An 18,313-nucleotide genomic window follows, 5' to 3' on the forward strand; every position below is an offset into this window, starting at 1 on the left:
AAAAAAAAAAAAAAAAAAAAAAAAAAAAAAAAAACTAAGTCCAAGTCTGTTTATGTACAAAAGTGACTGTGATTGAAGGCAGCCACTAGCATGCACTATTGCCATTTTTTGCTTTGGATATTTTATATTGGCATATTTTAATTTCACAAAATAATGAGGTCATTGTAACATTTTCACATATGTATATAATGTTCTTTAATAATATTTTTCAAAGTTAACAATTTTATTGCCAAAGACATAGAGAATGTTGAACTTTTTACTTAAAAAATGTTGTCTAGAACAATGACCACCCAAAGACATGTAGAATTTAAAGGTGCAAAACTGGCCACACACACACACACACACACACACAGAGAGAGAGAGAGAGAGAGAGACAGACAGACAGACAGATAGACAGACAGACAGACACAGGCAGAGATGCAGACACAGAGACACAGAAACAGAGACAGCAACTGAGAGAGTTAACTGGTTTTTCAAAATATTTATAAATCAAGCACTTGAAGCTAATCTCCCCAAAACATAACTGTCTCATGTTCTTTTTGAATTTTTATTTTCTTTATTGTTAGTTAGTATGTGTATGTGTGATGACAGGAATATTCATGTAGATGTCAAAGGATAACTTTGCGGAGTTGGTATCTTCCTACATTCCAAGGATAGATTAAACTGAATTAAAAGCCCCTGAACTATGTCTTTTGGATGTCTCATCCTTCTACCCGACTGCTCAGCTCCTTATCCCCACTGTCCATCTACCAAGAGAAAGGGTGAATTTTGAAAGTGTTCTTTTAGTTAGAAGTAAATGTAAAACCACATATGAGGAATCCTCAAGCTTAATAAAAGTATATAAACATTGTCAAGTTTTTCATATTAAAGATATGGTTTTTGAGTTTCTACTTCTGTGTCTGCAGAGACCAATTTACAGGGAAATCTCTTCTCAGAGTACATGGCCTTATTTTATAGAAGGCACACTCCTGTGTTTTCTTATTATTACTAATCCTGAGGCTAACCATTGAAAATTGAATAAATATTTCTGTTCTTAAGCTGAGGAAATGGAGTACTTGTGAACCAGCTTTTAAGTGGCAGAACTGGCCTTAGAATCATGTTTATCTATTCCCATGCCTCGGTTCCTTCTAATGTGACAACCTTGTTATGATTTACAAACCGCTTTGATATGCATGGTTTACTTTAATTTGCCCAGTGGCCCTACCAAGCCTTCCCCTTCTTGTCTTGTAGTGCCAACTTTGTTCAAAAGAATGTTCTATTCTCCTCTGTTTTGACACTTGTTTATGTTAGCCCTTCAGTTTTCTACCCTACTCCACTGTGCCTTCAAAGGGTGAGTTGCTGAGCCCTTCCCACCATAGCCCCTCCCACCATGGCCCCTCCCACCATAGCTCCTCCCACCATAGCCAGGCACTTCCTGTTGCCATCCTCGCCCCACTCAATTTGAGGAAGCTCTTAGAGCTCCTACCTTTCTCAGTGTATCATACTAAGTCTCATTTCTGCCCCAAGAACATTCTTCAGAGGTCTGACCTACTTTCTCTTCTAAAACATGCACCTTTGTCCCCCGTCAGTATTCTGCCCCAAGAACATTTTTCAGAGGTCTGACCTATTCCCTCTTCTAAAACTAGCACCTTTGTCCCCATTCAGTGTTATGGGTCACATTCCAGACTTTGGTACGTGCTAGGCAAGCAATCCAACACAGGACTATGTCCCCATGCGTTAAAATATATACTTTCTTTTAAGTTATCTTTTGCTGAAGAGGTAATCATAGACCAATTTCACAAGTGCCTGTACACAAGGAATGAAACTGTGTGTTTGATCTTGTACACAGAAGGAGGTCTCTGTCACTTTAAGAAGGAAAGCAGTGGTGCTGCTGATAAAGAATAGAGATTGCAAAGAAAAGAGCAACAAAGGAGAAGCATTTGGGTTGGGCTCTAGGTCACGTGATCTTGATGCCTATGGGAAATGGAGCAGTCACATGCACCAAAACGAAGTATCAGAGTTCAGATCACAGCCTGGGGCATAGCTCAGTGACACGAGACTGTTACAGCAACTCAGAGGCCTGCGTTAAATCTTCACAACAACAATGGGTAAATTAAAAACATGAGTCTATTTTATTCTGCATTATACATCCGTAATAAAACTATGTGTGCTTATAAGAAGCAAAGACCATATTCTCAGAACCATAAATTTGAAACTCATGAAACGCATTTCTTTAGAGGGAAAGGTTTGCAAATATTTTGCTTCTACACCAGAAGGGAAAATGTGGCTGGTATTGAGTAGTGGGTACTGAATCTTTTGGTTAGAACACACACAGGTACTTCATTCTCACAACTGAGAAGGTCTAACAGAAATAGTGTCCTCTTAGCAAGCCCAACTAGTACCCAGATGTTGGCTCTAGCAGTATTTGCTCAAAAATAGGACCAAAATGTTTCCTCAGAGAAATAGCTGATTCTAGGGCTGGGACAGGAAATGTGCAGAATTAGCCTGGACCACTTTATAGTGCCAGAAATGGAGGAAGTGCTAAGAACCAAGCCACAATGACACAAGCATGTGAAAGGAACGTCAGGCCAAGTGAAAGAGCTCAGAGTAGCCAAAGCTGGGTCAATCTGTCCACAAAATAAAGGAAGTCGCATTGGATTACCATCCCAGGTAAAAAAATAAGCATCATGGGTTAATATCATTGCAAACAAATGATTAAATTAATTAATAAGTGAGGGAGAAACAATCTCCCTTGTTGAAAAATTTCTGGAACTATTGAAGATACTCTGTACTAAGGGGTAAAATCGTCATAGCCACTTCTCAGGGATGCCGCATGTCGAGACATTCAAAAGATACAACATGAAGAGAATGGATGGAGCAGTTTTACTTTGGAGAAACCTGGCATATGCTACCTTAGCCCAGAAATCAAGTCAACATCAAAGATGCAAAATGATGTTAACATCTACCCTTGATAGGATGCAATGAGCCTTCCTCCTGATCACCAATAATCTGAGCCTCCTCATAAAACAGATTCTAGCAGTGAGACACCCTATACCACACCTGATCAGTACTCCACAATCATCAAGTTCATAGACCATAGAGATCATCACTGACCTGTGTCTTCCATAGAAAGCATTCCTCTCCTCTCCCTGCCCCCACATAACACTTTTACTTTTTTCTCTGGGAGTTTCACATCAAGCACCCAGTCACAATCCCTTCGCTGTCCTTCCAGAAAACATTTGTCCTTTTCTATCTCACACACACAGTTCTTAGCAAACGGCAGCCATTTCACATTTGCTGTCAATGATACTGAAATATTAACATTTTTATTAATCAAAGAAACTTTCTCTAACTCGGTAAAAAATAAATCTGAGCTGACATTCAGCCACTGTCCAGTGAGCTCAGAATCTGGTCCTTATTGTACAAAAATATGTTTTCAAGACTCCTAAACAAGTTAAAGTACAAGTTAAAATCCAAGAAGAGAGAAGAAATCTGAGACCAAAGGGAAATGCTGCAAGTGTTGTCTGGCTTGAGCGGTTGTTTTATCTGAACCGGATAAAGGAATTGAAGCCTTGGCTTTGAAAGTGGTTGTTTATTTACCCAAAGCAGCACTGTGTAGGCATTTGACACAACCTGAGGAAGTGGTGGAGATTTGGAATGGAAAAGAGGTTTCACAGAGAGGCAAGTTGACATTTCTGCTAACAAGTTGCTGCCAGATTCAAGAAGGATGACCTGAAGCCCCATATTCCACAGCTCTAACCTCAATGCCCCGAGCGCTAAAGTCTCTGCAGTAGACAGTTAGGAGGCCTGAGAGAAAACACCCAAAAATGCTTGCACGTACTACAGACTCTACAATGACTAACATTTACTTACAATTTTGAAGTAGGGTCTCACTATATGGCTCAACTTGGTCTCGAACCTGTGGTCCCTTCCCTTCATGACCCTATGCACTAGCATTAGAGGTGTGTTCCACCATGCTCAACCTATGACCTTCTTGCAACAACTTAAAGTCGTTTTGAAGTTGAATGACTATAACATGATTTTAGGTGTCTTCATTATTTTCCCAGATGCCAATACCAGAGGTATAGACTTAGAAAGGGGCTAAAAATGAAGATATTGGTGTAGACCATGAGTAGAAGTGAAAATTACTCAACCCGAGTAAGTACTAATCCTGGCTATAACCATACCTATGAGCACAATTATTTAAAGCAGGAGTTTGAACTAGGTAGATAACCAGGCATCTTGAAGCTAGCCACCATGTTAATAGCCAGGGGGCTTTACAGATATTATGGCTGTAGAAAGTAGTCTATCTTTTGATCACTGTCCCATGTCCAAGGGTTGAGGGTGTTGATGAACCTGGTATATATGTGTAATATGTACACATATATCTCCTAATCGTTCATTTCCTAAAGGATGCTAAGAGAGCTGGTGTTATTGCCCCATGTGAGACACAAGTCCACTTAGAAAGTAAGTTGAAATAAAATTCAATCCAATCAGTACTTCCCTTCTTCTTTTTGATAGGAAGCCAACTTCTATAGTAGCAGAAACATACACACATACAATACACACATTTATGCACCCTCTGCAGGACATTACATGTGGGCAAATCCTCTTCATACCACTGACTTAAGCTGCAGAACGTCAGCTGTACATACGCTGTTATATTTCAGAGATGCCGTGGGGAAAACCAAGTGCCCAAATCTTACCAACGACTATTAAGAGGTAGCAAATTCTTTATCAGGTAATTTCTTTCGAGCCTAGAGGGACAGTTAAATAAATGAAGCCATGCTAGAGTCATTTTCAACAGATAAAGTGGATTCTAAGATTTCACAAAGCCTAAATTTGGTACTGCTGTTTGGGAGGTAACGAAACTTTACAGTCAAGTGCTTTTTATGAAGGGATAATTGTCTCCTTCAAGAATGCTAGTTAGAATTCTCAGTGGGGTAGACTGTAGTCTTTCCAGAGCAAAGAAGGCTTGCTTTTCCAGCTCTAAACGAATTGATGCTCAGTAAGCCTGTAACTCATGCACAGGGCTCAGCAATAGCATTTCCAAGAGTCCAGGTTCACTGTAATCAATGGCAAGCTATCACTTTTCAAATCTCTGTTGAGGCAATGATGCAGTCTTCCACCACTGTTAAACTAGAGGTCCTCTGTCCACTCATCAGTGGACTGTCCCTTGCCTCCTCCAATCTACCACCTCACTCTCTCCGCTGCTTCTTCTCCCATGACAACACACACCCTCTCTTCTCTATGCTGAAACAAATACTAACCTAAATCATAAGGCTCCTGTCACTACAAGGCTATTTCCCCTTACGTTAAGGTCAGCTTGTGGTATGAACTCTCTCTCTCTCTCTTTCTCTCTCTTGCTGGCCTTCTCTTTTTCCATCTCTTTAAGCATACACTGATGAGGCTCTGCCTGTCTTTCTTCTCCCACAAGCATACTTCTCTGAGTGCTTTTACTATCTCAGATGGGCTCTTAGTTGCTATAACCTATGGATGCCTGTGTCAGTGTCTACTTTAATGTGCCTGTGTTCAATGATACTCTATAACATCTCCTTATAACTTTGTAGAGCTTTTTGGAGCTCATTGTCCTGGCTCTCTTCCCATTTGGCCATTCTATTCCATATTCTTCAGCCCTTAAATGGTGAGATTCCTTCTACAGTTGTACAGAGTGAACACTTTACAAACTGTCTCCTTCAAGAATGCTAGTTAGAATTCTCAGTGGGGTAGACTGTAGACTTTCAGGAGAAAAAAAGACTTGCTTTTCCAGCTCGAAATGAATTGGTGCACAGTATGCCTGTAACCCGTGCAATAGAGTTTCTATTGCTGTGACAAAATGCCATGATCAAATGAAGATAGAAAAGGATTTATTTGGCTTACATACCCTGAATGTTATAGTCCATGAGGGAAGCTAAGGCAGGAACTGAAGCTGAGCAGGAACCTGGAGGCAGAAGCTGATGCAGAGGCCATAGAGGGATGCTGTTTTCTTGTTTGCTTAGCCTGCTTTCTTACAGAACTCAAGACATCTAGCCCAGAGACAGCCCTCTTACATCAATCAGTAATTGACAAAATGTCCTACAGGTTTGACTACAGCTCAGTCTTATGGAAGTATTTCTCCCAATTGAGGGTCCTTCCTCTTAGATGACTCCAGATTGTGTCAAGCAGACATAAACTAGTCAGCATACACACTTTCAAGGGAGTAGGCTTAATCCTTGTCAGCACTTTGCTCTCTAGCTTTAACCTGCCCTTTTCCTGCCTCTAGTTGTCTTTAGGTTATACTTCTGAAGCTTCCTAGCATCTTCTTGGGTATGATTCATTCTGTCCAAAATATTTGTACACACTGAAACAGTCTTCTTCTCACACTGTCTCTTCTCATCCAAGAGCTCCCCAATCTACTTGTGGTGCTAAACACTAAAAGCAACATAATACAAGGATTTAAAAAAACAGTGTCCTACAAGCAGACTACCTGAGTTTGGACCTCAGCTTTTCTACTTGTTAACTATAGCTGCTATCATTGATTATATTTGCATCTATCTGGGCCTCTGGTTCCTTCACCAGGAAAATGGAGATACTAACAGTGCCAACATCACAGCGATCTTATGTAGATCAATTAAAAAAAAAAAAACGTTTGAAAGGCACCACATTCTTCAGGTAAGTTTTTACCTCTTCTATCATTTGAATATTAAACACACAGACCATAACACTAACACTCCCTATAGTTGAAAAACATTCAGCATCCACCATTGTTCTTAATGCTGAAGCTCCTCCCCTTATCCCTCATGACCCAGTGGTTCAGACAAAGGTGTTTTGTGTGTGTGTGTGTGTGTGTGTGTGTGTGTGTGTGTGTGTGTGTGTGCTTTTTCTAATACTTGAGTACTATTCCAGATGCAGCTATATGATAGACAACATAATTCTACTGATGAATGGGGCATTGCAAAAGAAATCCGTGAAAGAAGTTCTAGCCAAGTGTCACCCACTGGGCCGTTTCACAGAGATGGAAGCTGTCAACATTGCAGAGACCACCTCAGATCTCTTCAAGGCTGTGCTGGTTGAAACACCATTAGGTATGAATACATATTTGTGAAATGGCCTGGGCATGTTAGCAGAGACATTAGAAAATGCATCTTCAATATGCAACATTTTTATGAATGCAGTTTTATAGTATTCAGATTCATATCTGTGTACAGACTCTCTGAGCTGGACATGGTGGCACATACATATTTGAAAGGTTAAGGCAGGAAGGTGGGACATCTGAGATCTGTGTGGTTATACAGAGAGACCCTGCTTCATGAAAACAAAGAACATATCACAGCAAAAAGAAGCATCTAGGCCTGGGGAGATTGCTCAGTTGGTAAACCACTTGTCCTACAGGCATAAGGACTTGCGTTTGAGCCTCAGAACCCTTGTAAAGAAAACACAAGTGTTGAGGCACATTCCTCTAATCCAGCACTGGAGAGGCAGAGCCATAGGACTTGCTGGACCACTTGGACTTGACAAGCTTCAGGCCAGTGAAAGACTCTATCTTAAAACCAAGGTGGGTGGCTCTTAAGGAACTGCACCTAAAGTGCCCTCTGGCTTCCACTTGTATACACACACACACAGACACACACACACGTATGGGCACCTGTGCACATGTACAGAAATATACATAAAGCACAAGTATACAAGACCCAATAGAAAAATAGATAAGGTTAGCTAACCTTGTATTCTTGTTTCTCAGGTGAAGGCTGGGTGAGGTGACCTGGCCTTTGTCATTGATTACCATTCAGATTAGGGAAGGGGATGGGGCTCATATCCCAACTTCCAAATCCTACCAGCTCATAGAATTTAAATGAACTTGTGAGTTCTCAAACTATCGGTTTCTTTTCTGTGTTTTATACAATTAGTTCTTTATTCTTTTATATTAAACTCTTATCTAATTCAGGTCATAATCTAGGGAGCATTTTGTTTTATGAAGTATAGAAATGTCATTGTTATGAGCCACTTGGGACTTTCTATGAAATTATCTAGATCAGTTATGAGATGACTTAATTTTATTATAATTTGGTTCTGATAATAATGTCATTGTTCAAAATGTTAAAGGGGAAGTTTTCATGCATTAACTATTACTGTCAGGAAATCTAGAATGGTAGTAATTCATTGTTGATCATCAGCAAATGAACTTTCATTTTAATTTGGGGAACAGCGGCTAAAGAAATGTCTCATTAGTCAGCACTGGCAGCCATTCTGGAGGACCTGGGTTCAATTTCTATCACTCATTCAAACTATCTATAACTGTAGTTACAGGGAGCCAACAACCTTTTCAGGTCTCTACATACACAAAAATATATGTGTATTCTACAGACAAAATACACATAAATATAAAAAATGTAAGTACCAAAATAAAAGAATTAATTTGGAGAGCAGGGTATTTTGCATCCTAAGAACATGCCCTACACATGAACCCACACTCTGACTCAAAATAGCTACCCTTCAAAGAGATATGTTAGAAAAAAGTCAAGGGCCTTTTGGTATCTGGGTGACCTTTATGTATCTGAGACTCGGGTAGTACAAACCTGGTGGGAACAAGGTAAGTCTGGAATAAATGAGCTGTGAATATGAAGCAAAGCTCTGCGAGGTCCCTGTATAATGACTTGGGTAATTTAGTTTACCCCAACATCCTCATTTTATATTGTAGTATAACAGTTTTGAAATTTAGTTTAAACATAGTATTAGTAAAACAATGAGCCTAGAAGGGTACAGATGTTAAATATTGCTATAAGGTTATGATAGGATATAGGGAATTTCAAAACGTTAGCCTTCAATGACTATTTCCAAGGTTCTGTGAAGATTAAATGAGGTAATGTGTATCTACTGTTTGGTACAGCAAGCAGTGTCAAGGGTTCCCACACAGTCAATGCATGATGAATAACAGGTTTGTACTCTGGCTTGTGATTTATATCCTTTTTCTTTCAGCTCCATTCTTCCAAGATTGCATGTCTGAAAACACTCTTGATGAACTGAATATTGAATTACTGCGCAATAAACTATACAAGGTAATGGTTTTCCCAAATGTGTTTTTTGATTGCATAATATAATAGAGTTGGAGTTCATTATTAACAAAGTTACTTTACCCATTGGCCAACTTCTACAATTATTAAAGGAGTCCTATTTGGAATATTGCCTGTATTGTTTTGGCTTTATTTTTAGTTATATACATGTATGTCAGTTTTTCTTATCCAGCAAGATTTTTAAGAATAAATAGCATATCTTATTCTTCTGTATTCTTTGTTCTGTGCCTAGTGCCTTGAATGCAACATTTTGGGTTAGATGATGGTAAATGGGTAGATAAATATGTGAGGAAACCTATATCAAAGGCAACTGGCATACACAGTTGGCATTCTGTTTATAGTGTCTGTCTCTGCTATAGAACTTGTTTCAGAACTGTGAATCTTTTAATTATCTGTACATGCAGATGTACAGATAATTAAACCCATGTCAGCATTACCAACTGGTAGAATCTATGTCATATTTAACACTGCATGATCTGATTGTCTGAATTGTGTTGCCACCGTTAGAGAAGACTGTGTACTCTAAGCTGAGCAAAATTTGCTAGTGTGCACTGTCATAAACTAACATGTAATATTATGGTATGAAAATACTATATTAAGCTCAAATACATGGTCCTCTCAATAGTATTTGATTATATGCAGCCCTTTTGTTTTATAAAGAGACACTTGAGTCCTAACTCCTGCTTCTCTCCCTGGCCTCTTGCCCCTTTGTTCCCCCTCTCTCTCCATTCCCTTCCCCCTCTCTCCACGTGGTCATGGTCATCCCCTACTTCTCTACTCTTTCCTTCTCTCTGCCTTTCTCTGCCTCTGTTACCTTCTTAACTCCCCTTCCCATGCCCTAAATAAACTCTATTCTATTCTGTAAGAGAGAGAGAGAGAGAGAGAGAGAGAGAGAGAGAGAGAGAGAGAGAGAGAGAGAGACATGAGCATTCATGAGACATAACAAACAGAACATAAGGTTCTAAGCAGTTCACGGGCTTTAATTCACCCATTCTAATAGCAAACTCACAAGATTTGTACAATTCTTGGTCCTCGTATCAACCTGAGGGACCTGGAGAGATGAGGCTTTCTTTTGCAGAAACAGTGAACTTAGTACTGAGTTAATGAAGTATTGGAGCTGGAATGCAAACACAAGCAGTCTAACCTTACAACCTAGACTCTGCTTTTCCAATGTATTCCCACAGTCAAAACCAATGCGTCTTACTAGATTTAATATCAGAGTTACTAAATCATTTACAGAGCTCAGAGAAGGACTTGGCACTCTTGTTAGAATAGCTGGAATCAACTACATAAAATAATCCAAGAATAGTACAAAAAAATGATTGTTAAGTAATTAGACATTGTGATAAGTACAATTTTGTTCTTTTACGGTGTTTTTATCTTCAGTCTGGCCATGGATATATCAAATATCTATTAAATTCACTACAGAATATCCTATGGTAGAAACAATACAGTTTCCAGTAAAGCATTTTATAGGCTATGAAAAGATTTCTAGAAGGAAAAGTACTCATTTCATTGTTAAAAATATTCCTTCTTTCTAAGTCTTACCTTGAGGCATTCTACAAATTCTGCAAGGATCATGGTGATGTCACGGCAGACGTTATGTGTCCCATTCTTGAGGTAAGAAGGAGCCATTGGCTCTGCCTTTGCCAAATAATGAGTTTACATACTTGTCCTTGCTTTGACCATGATGGATTGTCTTTTATCTTAGAAGTTACCTGAAAATTCAATAAGCAATATCATGTGATGTCTTAAGAGTACCATTTTCTTAGAAGCCAACATTGTAGCTTGGTGGTTGAACACTTTAGTAACACGTATGGTTACTTGGGTTCTATTTCTAGCAGTGCACAAATCAACCAAACACAATGACTATAAATGTGTGGTTATGATTCATGTTGATGGATATGTAAAAAGTAGATTACAATTCAGTAAACATTTTGTATACTACTAACAACTGATTGATTACAAATATTCTTACAACACCCAATCAAATTCGCTCCAAAGATGGAACATTGAGCAGAAGGACATCCTACAGGTTGGCACTGCAGTCCATCATGCCTCTCACAGAGGCCTAATCCTTATCCAGATCTTAAACAAAGGCAAGCTCAGCTCCACCACTGCAGCTTTCAGTAGGAAGTACATAGTTAAAATGCAATCAGCAGGAATTTGATTATGTGTGTATAACTCCACATCAGTGTCTTCCCTGAAGTTGATGTTATATCCTTTTAAACCTTCATTGTATCACCAAAGATCCCACCCATGCTCAGAGGTACTCATGACAGAAAATTGGCATCTAAATGAATGGGAGATTGGGGTGAACATCAAGTAAGGCTGGTGTTCGTCCCAGATTGTATTTAACAGACATCTCTTCCTGGCTTTCTAATCCTCTTGATAGATGAAAGGAATACCTCTTTGATGTTTTCTAACCTTATTTTGCCCTTTGAAACTAAGTTTTGCCTAAGGAATACTTGTATTCTCTTTTTAAAAAAAGGGGGGGAGGGTACTTCTGGTTTCAAGAAAAATCTATTAAGCACTATCCTTTAGGCAAAAAATAAAAAACTTACACATGGTATTTGCATATATTTTTAATACAATTCTGAAACTGCTTTTCATATATTAGTTCTCAAAATATATACGCATTGCAATTTTATAAATAAAGTTACTTTGTTATTCCTTGTTGAAATACTTAAAGCCAAACAGTTCTTGAAATAAGTCTAACTTGTGTCTGAAAAAGCATAAAAATATGGAATTTAACAAATAAAAACACTTTTTCATGACACAATGTCACAAGTGAGCTAGTCTCTCTTGGACAATGCTGGTTATATAATGAAGAATATAGTAATCTCAGGCAGTGGTTGTCTTTCTTCACATAGATTTGACTGCTCACCATTTCATCCATAGTTCCAAACTACACTGTCCAGTTGGTATGATTTTGTTGGTTTAGTAAAGGTGTATCAATCTATGCTCAGAAATATGTAACATAAAAGTTTTCATAAAATCTGCAAACTTATAAAAAATTTGTAATGAGTCTTACCAGACAACACTGTCCTGAGGATATAACTCAGATGTAGCACCTTAACCAAAAATTCATGAGTTCCTCAGTTCAGTCTTCAACACCTTCTTGGTCAGTGTTCTACTGCGGTGCAGAGACACCATGACCAAGGCAATTATCAGAGAAAGATTTAAATTAGGGGTCTGCTGACAGTCTCTAAGGTCTAGCCCATTGTCATCATGGCAGGAATCACAGGGGCATGAAGACAGATGCTGGAGCAGTAACTGAGAACTGTATTCTGATCCACAGAGAAAGGGGGGAGGGGAGAAGACACGGGAGGAGAGAGGAGGGGGAGGAAGGAGGGGAGGGGAGAGAGAAGGGGAGGGGAGAGGGGAGAGGAGAAGAGAGGAAAAGGGAGGAGAGGAGAGGAGAGGAGAGGAGAGGAGAGGAGGGGAGGGGAGAGTCTCTGGGCTTGACGTGGGCTTCTGAAACCTCAAAGCCTAGCCCTGATGACACACTTCCTTCAACAAGACCACACCTAATTCTTTTCAAATAGTGTTACTCTCTGGTGACTAAGCACTCAAATATGGCCTATGGAGCCAATCTTATTTAAACTACCATGAATACTTAAAAGGAAAAAAAGACAAAAACAGAAATCCAAAACTTAGTATTACTATATACTAGATTTCTATATGCCAGTGCTTTGTATAAATGAACTCCCTTGGACTTCAAGACTGATATTTTAGAGCCTATCTTTCAAAAGGGGCACCTGAGGCACACAGATGGCTAAACACTTCCCTAGCAGCATATTATTAGTAAAAGTCAATGTCAGGATTTAAGCCTGAGAAGTTTAGATTCACTTCTTATATACTTATCTAAGGTGCATATTGCTTCAGCACCCACAGTTCTTTTGTGTGTAAAATGTACTAATTCATGAGCAATATTCTGTTCCATAACCTGTAGTAACAAGAATATGTAAGAAGTATGCCTTTGTGATTCTCAATCGTGTAGAAAAATTTGAACTACTAGATACCTAATGTTCTTGTATTTTCTTTCCTACTCCAAGAATACAAATCGCATAGAACTCTCTTTATATGTTTACACAGAAATATCAGCTCCACATGGCAAGAATTTACAACTTTTTAAAAATTATGATCAGATGAGAGTAGTCTGTTGTGTATGTATTGAAGATCACATACTTGGCCACTTTATATTTCTGCAGCTACAGAGCACTTCAACTTATACCATATTCCATATATATGGTCTTGAATGTCCGTTAATGGGAGACTGACTGCAAAAAACTTACTGCAGTAGAAGACAGCATTAAAGAGTTGAGAATGTATTTCAGAGGGAGAGTGCTTATCTAGAAGGTACAGGTCTCCAGGTTTGAAACCCAGCCCTGCAGAGGAGGGGGAGAAAATAAGAGAGAGAAGAGAATATAAAGAGCGGGGAGAAAGAAAGGGAAAGGGGAAGGAGGAGAATCTTCTGTAATCTCAGGCTGTGTCAGACTGTGCTTACGGATGATCAAAGAATATGTTTTTAAACTTTTTAAATTATAGTCATTTTCCCTATGAGACTTGTGTTCATGCCAAGAGCTTTCAAACTCAAGGAAAAAAGAACATTAAAGTATAAAAAGAATTCAAAAGAAAACATCCAAATAGGCAGGAAATAGAAGCACGTGTTATGAGAAAATAAAAAAAGGCTCTTTATGGGAACAGCCCTTCCTCCTCAGTGCTCCAGCATTTCAGCATGCAGGGATATGGAATGGAACATGTGCTTAAAAGCTGAAATGCACTAATAACAAAGGAAATGAGTGGACTATTTGGATAATCCATTATGTTCAAAGTCTTCTTTTCTTAACCTGATTTCTCCCCGTCTACCTGTTTATTCTGTTTTCCAATAGCTTATTTATACCTGAGTTTAAGTTGTGACCATCCTCCAAACACCCCGTGCTCCCGCCAGCAGCTGTCTCCTCTGGTGGGGCCTCTGCTATCTTGATGCCTGCAACACTGCTTAGCCAGTCCTAGTTCCTCCTTTAAAGTTCTAACACTTTACAACTAGAAAGAATAGCTGGGACTACTACCCACATGCTATTTAATTCAAGGATTCTTATTGTCACGAACAATCCCACTTTCATTTCTTGTCTTATCCCTGGAAGTTCTAAGATGATTTACAGGACTGCAGGAGCCAGATTGTAACTGTGTTTGCTTCCATATAAAGCTACCCTGCTTTTGACCCACCCATAATTTCCATGAGACTAATCAAAAGGACCAGTGGGAACACTCACTCACTCCCCTGGTGACAAGAAACACCTGTTCTAACAGAAGCGTTCCATTAGAGCTGTTGCATGCCTGGCTTTGTCACTAGCTAGTAAATGTGGAGAGTAATGAAGAGCAGCACACAGCCAGTCTTTTCAGCTTTCTTGTGCTGGTGAACAGCCATGGACTCTTAAAGGGCAAATCATAGTTCCATTGGTTTAACCTTAGACTATGGCTTGAGATTCTGCATTTTTCCCATTGACGTCAAAGCTACTGAGCCATGACTTCAAGTAGCATCAGTGTAGCAAATGTTGTAGACAATTCAAAAGTGATGAAATCAAACAGACTGTTCTGTTAGATTCGGTAGATAGTTTAAACACTCCTCTGCAGCAGGCATTGAGTCCAGAAATGAGCAACGAATAAAAAAAGACATGGTCCTTCCAAGAGTTAAGAGTAGGAAGTGAGTGGAAAAATACGGGGACAGACTTGAAAATGGCATAGCAAGTACAAAGTATTTCAACGACGTCAAGAAGAATTCCCAGCATAAAAGGTGAGGCCCTTAAGGGAGTAGATGGGGCCTGGGAAGGAAGTTATAAGAGCTGGGGTGGGGAAGAACCCACGAAATGCTTTTGTCTGGACATGACATAGCTGTTACTCATGTGAACTTATGATAGTTGTGGTTACCTGTACAGACCTGCATAATATCATCTCAGTTTTAAATGTCAGGATGGAGTAAAGAAGAGGCCCTGAGGACCACCTCTAGCTGAGGAACTATTGGCAGTTGGTGTGGCTGCTGGAGGAGAGTTCTTTCTCTATAAGAGGATGATGTGGTCATTGGTAGATTCCCCATACCCCAGTGGATGGCCCATACCCATTTGTATATAGGACTACAAATTGGACTCAGTGGGTTATAAATATATGTGTATATATTTATGTAAATATATGATATATAGCATATGTACTACATATACCATATATACATATATAATGTATAGTATACATATAATATATATACTATTTTTTTTCATGATAAAAAAGAGGAAGATGGAATAGTTAATGCAGATATGAGAAAAACTGAGAGAAAGCAGAAACATGAGGAACAAAGGAATAGGAAAGAAATCTTAAGAAAGGCAGCAGGACTTCAGGAAGCAGGGTTGATGGAATAGGAGTTCAGAGGCCTACGGTGTTCGGCACAGGTCGTGAGTACACACTGACCTACTTAAGGATCCTAAGAAATCCGGCCTTGTAAGGAAGACAAATCACCCCAAGACACGGGATTCTTAGCCACAGAATCAGAGATGGCAGGTCATTTAAAAAATCCAAATCATGAAAATACAGATGGTGTAAAATATAAAATTTAATTACATAAAATAAATAAATAAGGCTCTGGATGTGGCTCGATGGTAAAGCTAGCGTGTGAGGCCCTAGATCGGATCCTCAGCATCACAAACAATGAACAATGACAGGCACGATGAGAAGGGGTAGATAACATGGAGAGATGCGCGCTTTTGCTGCTGTTCACACACCCCAGCACATGTATTCCCTCGCAATGACTTACTCCCTCCATGACTACACGATCCTGGCATTTATTCTCACCTTCATGGAAAATACATTGATGACTCTGGTAATATCATGAAAACAACATGTGAGTTGACTCACTGCAAGGAACCTGGGAAAGAAAGCTTTGGTAGAGTTTTAAGAGTCATAGGTTGTCCCTGGGGCTGCACGGCCTCCCTTAGCAAACAAATTTTCCCTTTCGAGAGGAGGCTAAAGGGATGCTAGTAACGCATGCCTACTTTGTAATTAGACGCGGACGGCAGATCACTTCAGAGATGCAATTCTGCATGTAGCTTGTGGTGTAAAATGATGACTAGATCTGCTGCCTTATGTCTTTTGCATTCAGTTTGAGGCCGACAGACGCGCTTTAATCATCACTCTGAACTCATTTGGCACTGAGCTGAGCAAAGAAGACCGGGAGACCCTCTTCCCCACCTGCGGCAAGCTCTATCCGGAGGGGCTGCGGTTGTTGGCTCAAGCTGAAGACTTTGAGCAGATGAAGAGAGTGGCAGATAATTATGGAGTAAGTGACTTCACCAGCACCCCGAGTGTCTTGCATTACTCCAGCACAGGCCCTTTAGAAGCTCGCACATCCATTTAGATGCTTCATCCAAAGCTATACCCAGATGGCAGCCAGCAGAGCCTCTTGCAGTAATTATGCCTCCCAGAGAAACACTTCAAATTTCCAGTCCAAGCTGGTGTCTTTTAAGAATCCTGCCAAGAAAGCCCTTGTTTAAATCTCCCAGGAGTGGTTATCTGAGCACTTCTTGAAGTACCTCTTAAAGCAAGTTTCCCAAGAGGCCAAGGCAAGCTTCTGGAAGTGGGAGTTCATGTCAAAACTATCTAAAAGAGCTCGACCCCAGTGCTCCTTTCAAGTACCCACCGAAGAAACAAGAGGCAGGACAGAATAACCACAGGGACTACAAGAGAATATGGTTAAACCTTCTTAACGTAATTGAGGGCAACTCTTTACTATCATATTAAAATTTAGGCTTCTCCCCAGTTTCCACACTTTCTGCACTTGAAATTTCCTTGAGGTGTATCAGTTGCTGTCTCAAGGAGCTTGCAAACCGATACTGGTCAAACTGTAAGAGTTCACTGAGACTGATGCATTTACATGTGAAAATGTCAATGTACGATGAGAAAAACGTAGCTTTTGCCCTATACTTGTAGCCTGGAATAGGTGAGAAAGTGAGAAAGGGGACATTTCTACCATCTCTTTGGTTGTTTGGATATTTTACTGGGTGAGGGGTTGTCAGGATGTCAAAGACCTGATCAAAACCTTCAGGCCTTCAGTTAGAGCATGCGCACGCACATGCATACACACATACACATACACACACACATACACACACGCACAGACATGCACATGCACGCACATGCATACACACACATACACACACACACATACACACACACATACACACACATATATACACACACACACACATACACACACACATACACACACACATACACACACATATACACATACACATGCACGCACATGCATACACACACACACATACACACACATGTACATACACATACACACACACATACACACACATACACATACTCACACACACATACACGTGCACGCACATGCATATACACACACATGAACACACACACACATACACACACATACGTACACACACATACATACACATACACACACATACACACATATACATACACATGCACGCACATGCATACACACACACATACACACATGCACATGCATACACACACACACATACACACACACATACACACACACATACACACACATATACACATACACATACACATGCACGCACATGCATACACACATATACATACACATGCACGCACATGCATACACACACACATACACACACACCAGCAATATATTGCTAAGAAGATATACTTATATGCACTTGTAAAAACTGAAAAATCCCTTACATTTAAACTCTTGGCTTTGTTTTTAAGGTTTACAAGCCTTTGTTTGACGCTGTCGGTGGCACTGGGGCAAAAACACTGGAAGATGTTTTCTATGAACGAGAGGTACAGTGGAAGCAGAAATGTTATCATTTATGTGCTCTTGTCATTGTTACTGTTGTTGTTATCATGGGCTTTAAATATATCCCTCACATAAAATTTCTTTTTATATTTTATCAGGACAATTGACGCATTTCCATAAACAACGTATATTTTCACTTCCTTCCAGTGCCCTGCATATAGTTTCACATAAATTGTCCTGTGAAGAGTGTGTGTTTAGTGGAAGCTGTAGAAGTGGCTTTTGCATAATTAGTGAAGTGGAAAAGAAAAGCCAGGGCGTCCTCACAGACTTTTTTCTCAGTTTGGTTTCTCTCACTCCCTAATTCACAGAATCTGTAAGAACGGGTTTTCCACGGTTAAAATGCAGTTATAACTGTATCCACATGGGAATTATTCATATCGAGACCCAGGGCCTAGATTATTCCCTTTTCATA

The 18,313-nt window shown here is 39.7% G+C and overlaps 1 protein-coding gene across 1 annotated transcript in view; it reads left to right on the plus strand.

The window, feature by feature from the left end:
• Atp6v0d2 (ATPase H+ transporting V0 subunit d2) overlaps positions 1-18,313 on the plus strand; it is a 47,482-nt gene that overhangs the window by 26,276 nt on the left and 2,893 nt on the right. The window contains exons 3-7 of the mRNA XM_031368769.1: positions 6,865-7,043; positions 8,935-9,014; positions 10,572-10,649; positions 16,183-16,359; positions 17,811-17,885. Of these exons, the coding sequence (XP_031224629.1) occupies positions 6,865-7,043; positions 8,935-9,014; positions 10,572-10,649; positions 16,183-16,359; positions 17,811-17,885 (589 nt within the window). The remainder of the gene's footprint in view (positions 1-6,864; positions 7,044-8,934; positions 9,015-10,571; positions 10,650-16,182; positions 16,360-17,810; positions 17,886-18,313) is intronic.

The sequence above is a fragment of the Mastomys coucha genome, unplaced genomic scaffold (assembly GCF_008632895.1).
Source record: "Mastomys coucha isolate ucsf_1 unplaced genomic scaffold, UCSF_Mcou_1 pScaffold14, whole genome shotgun sequence".
Taxonomy (NCBI): Eukaryota; Metazoa; Chordata; class Mammalia; order Rodentia; family Muridae; genus Mastomys; species Mastomys coucha.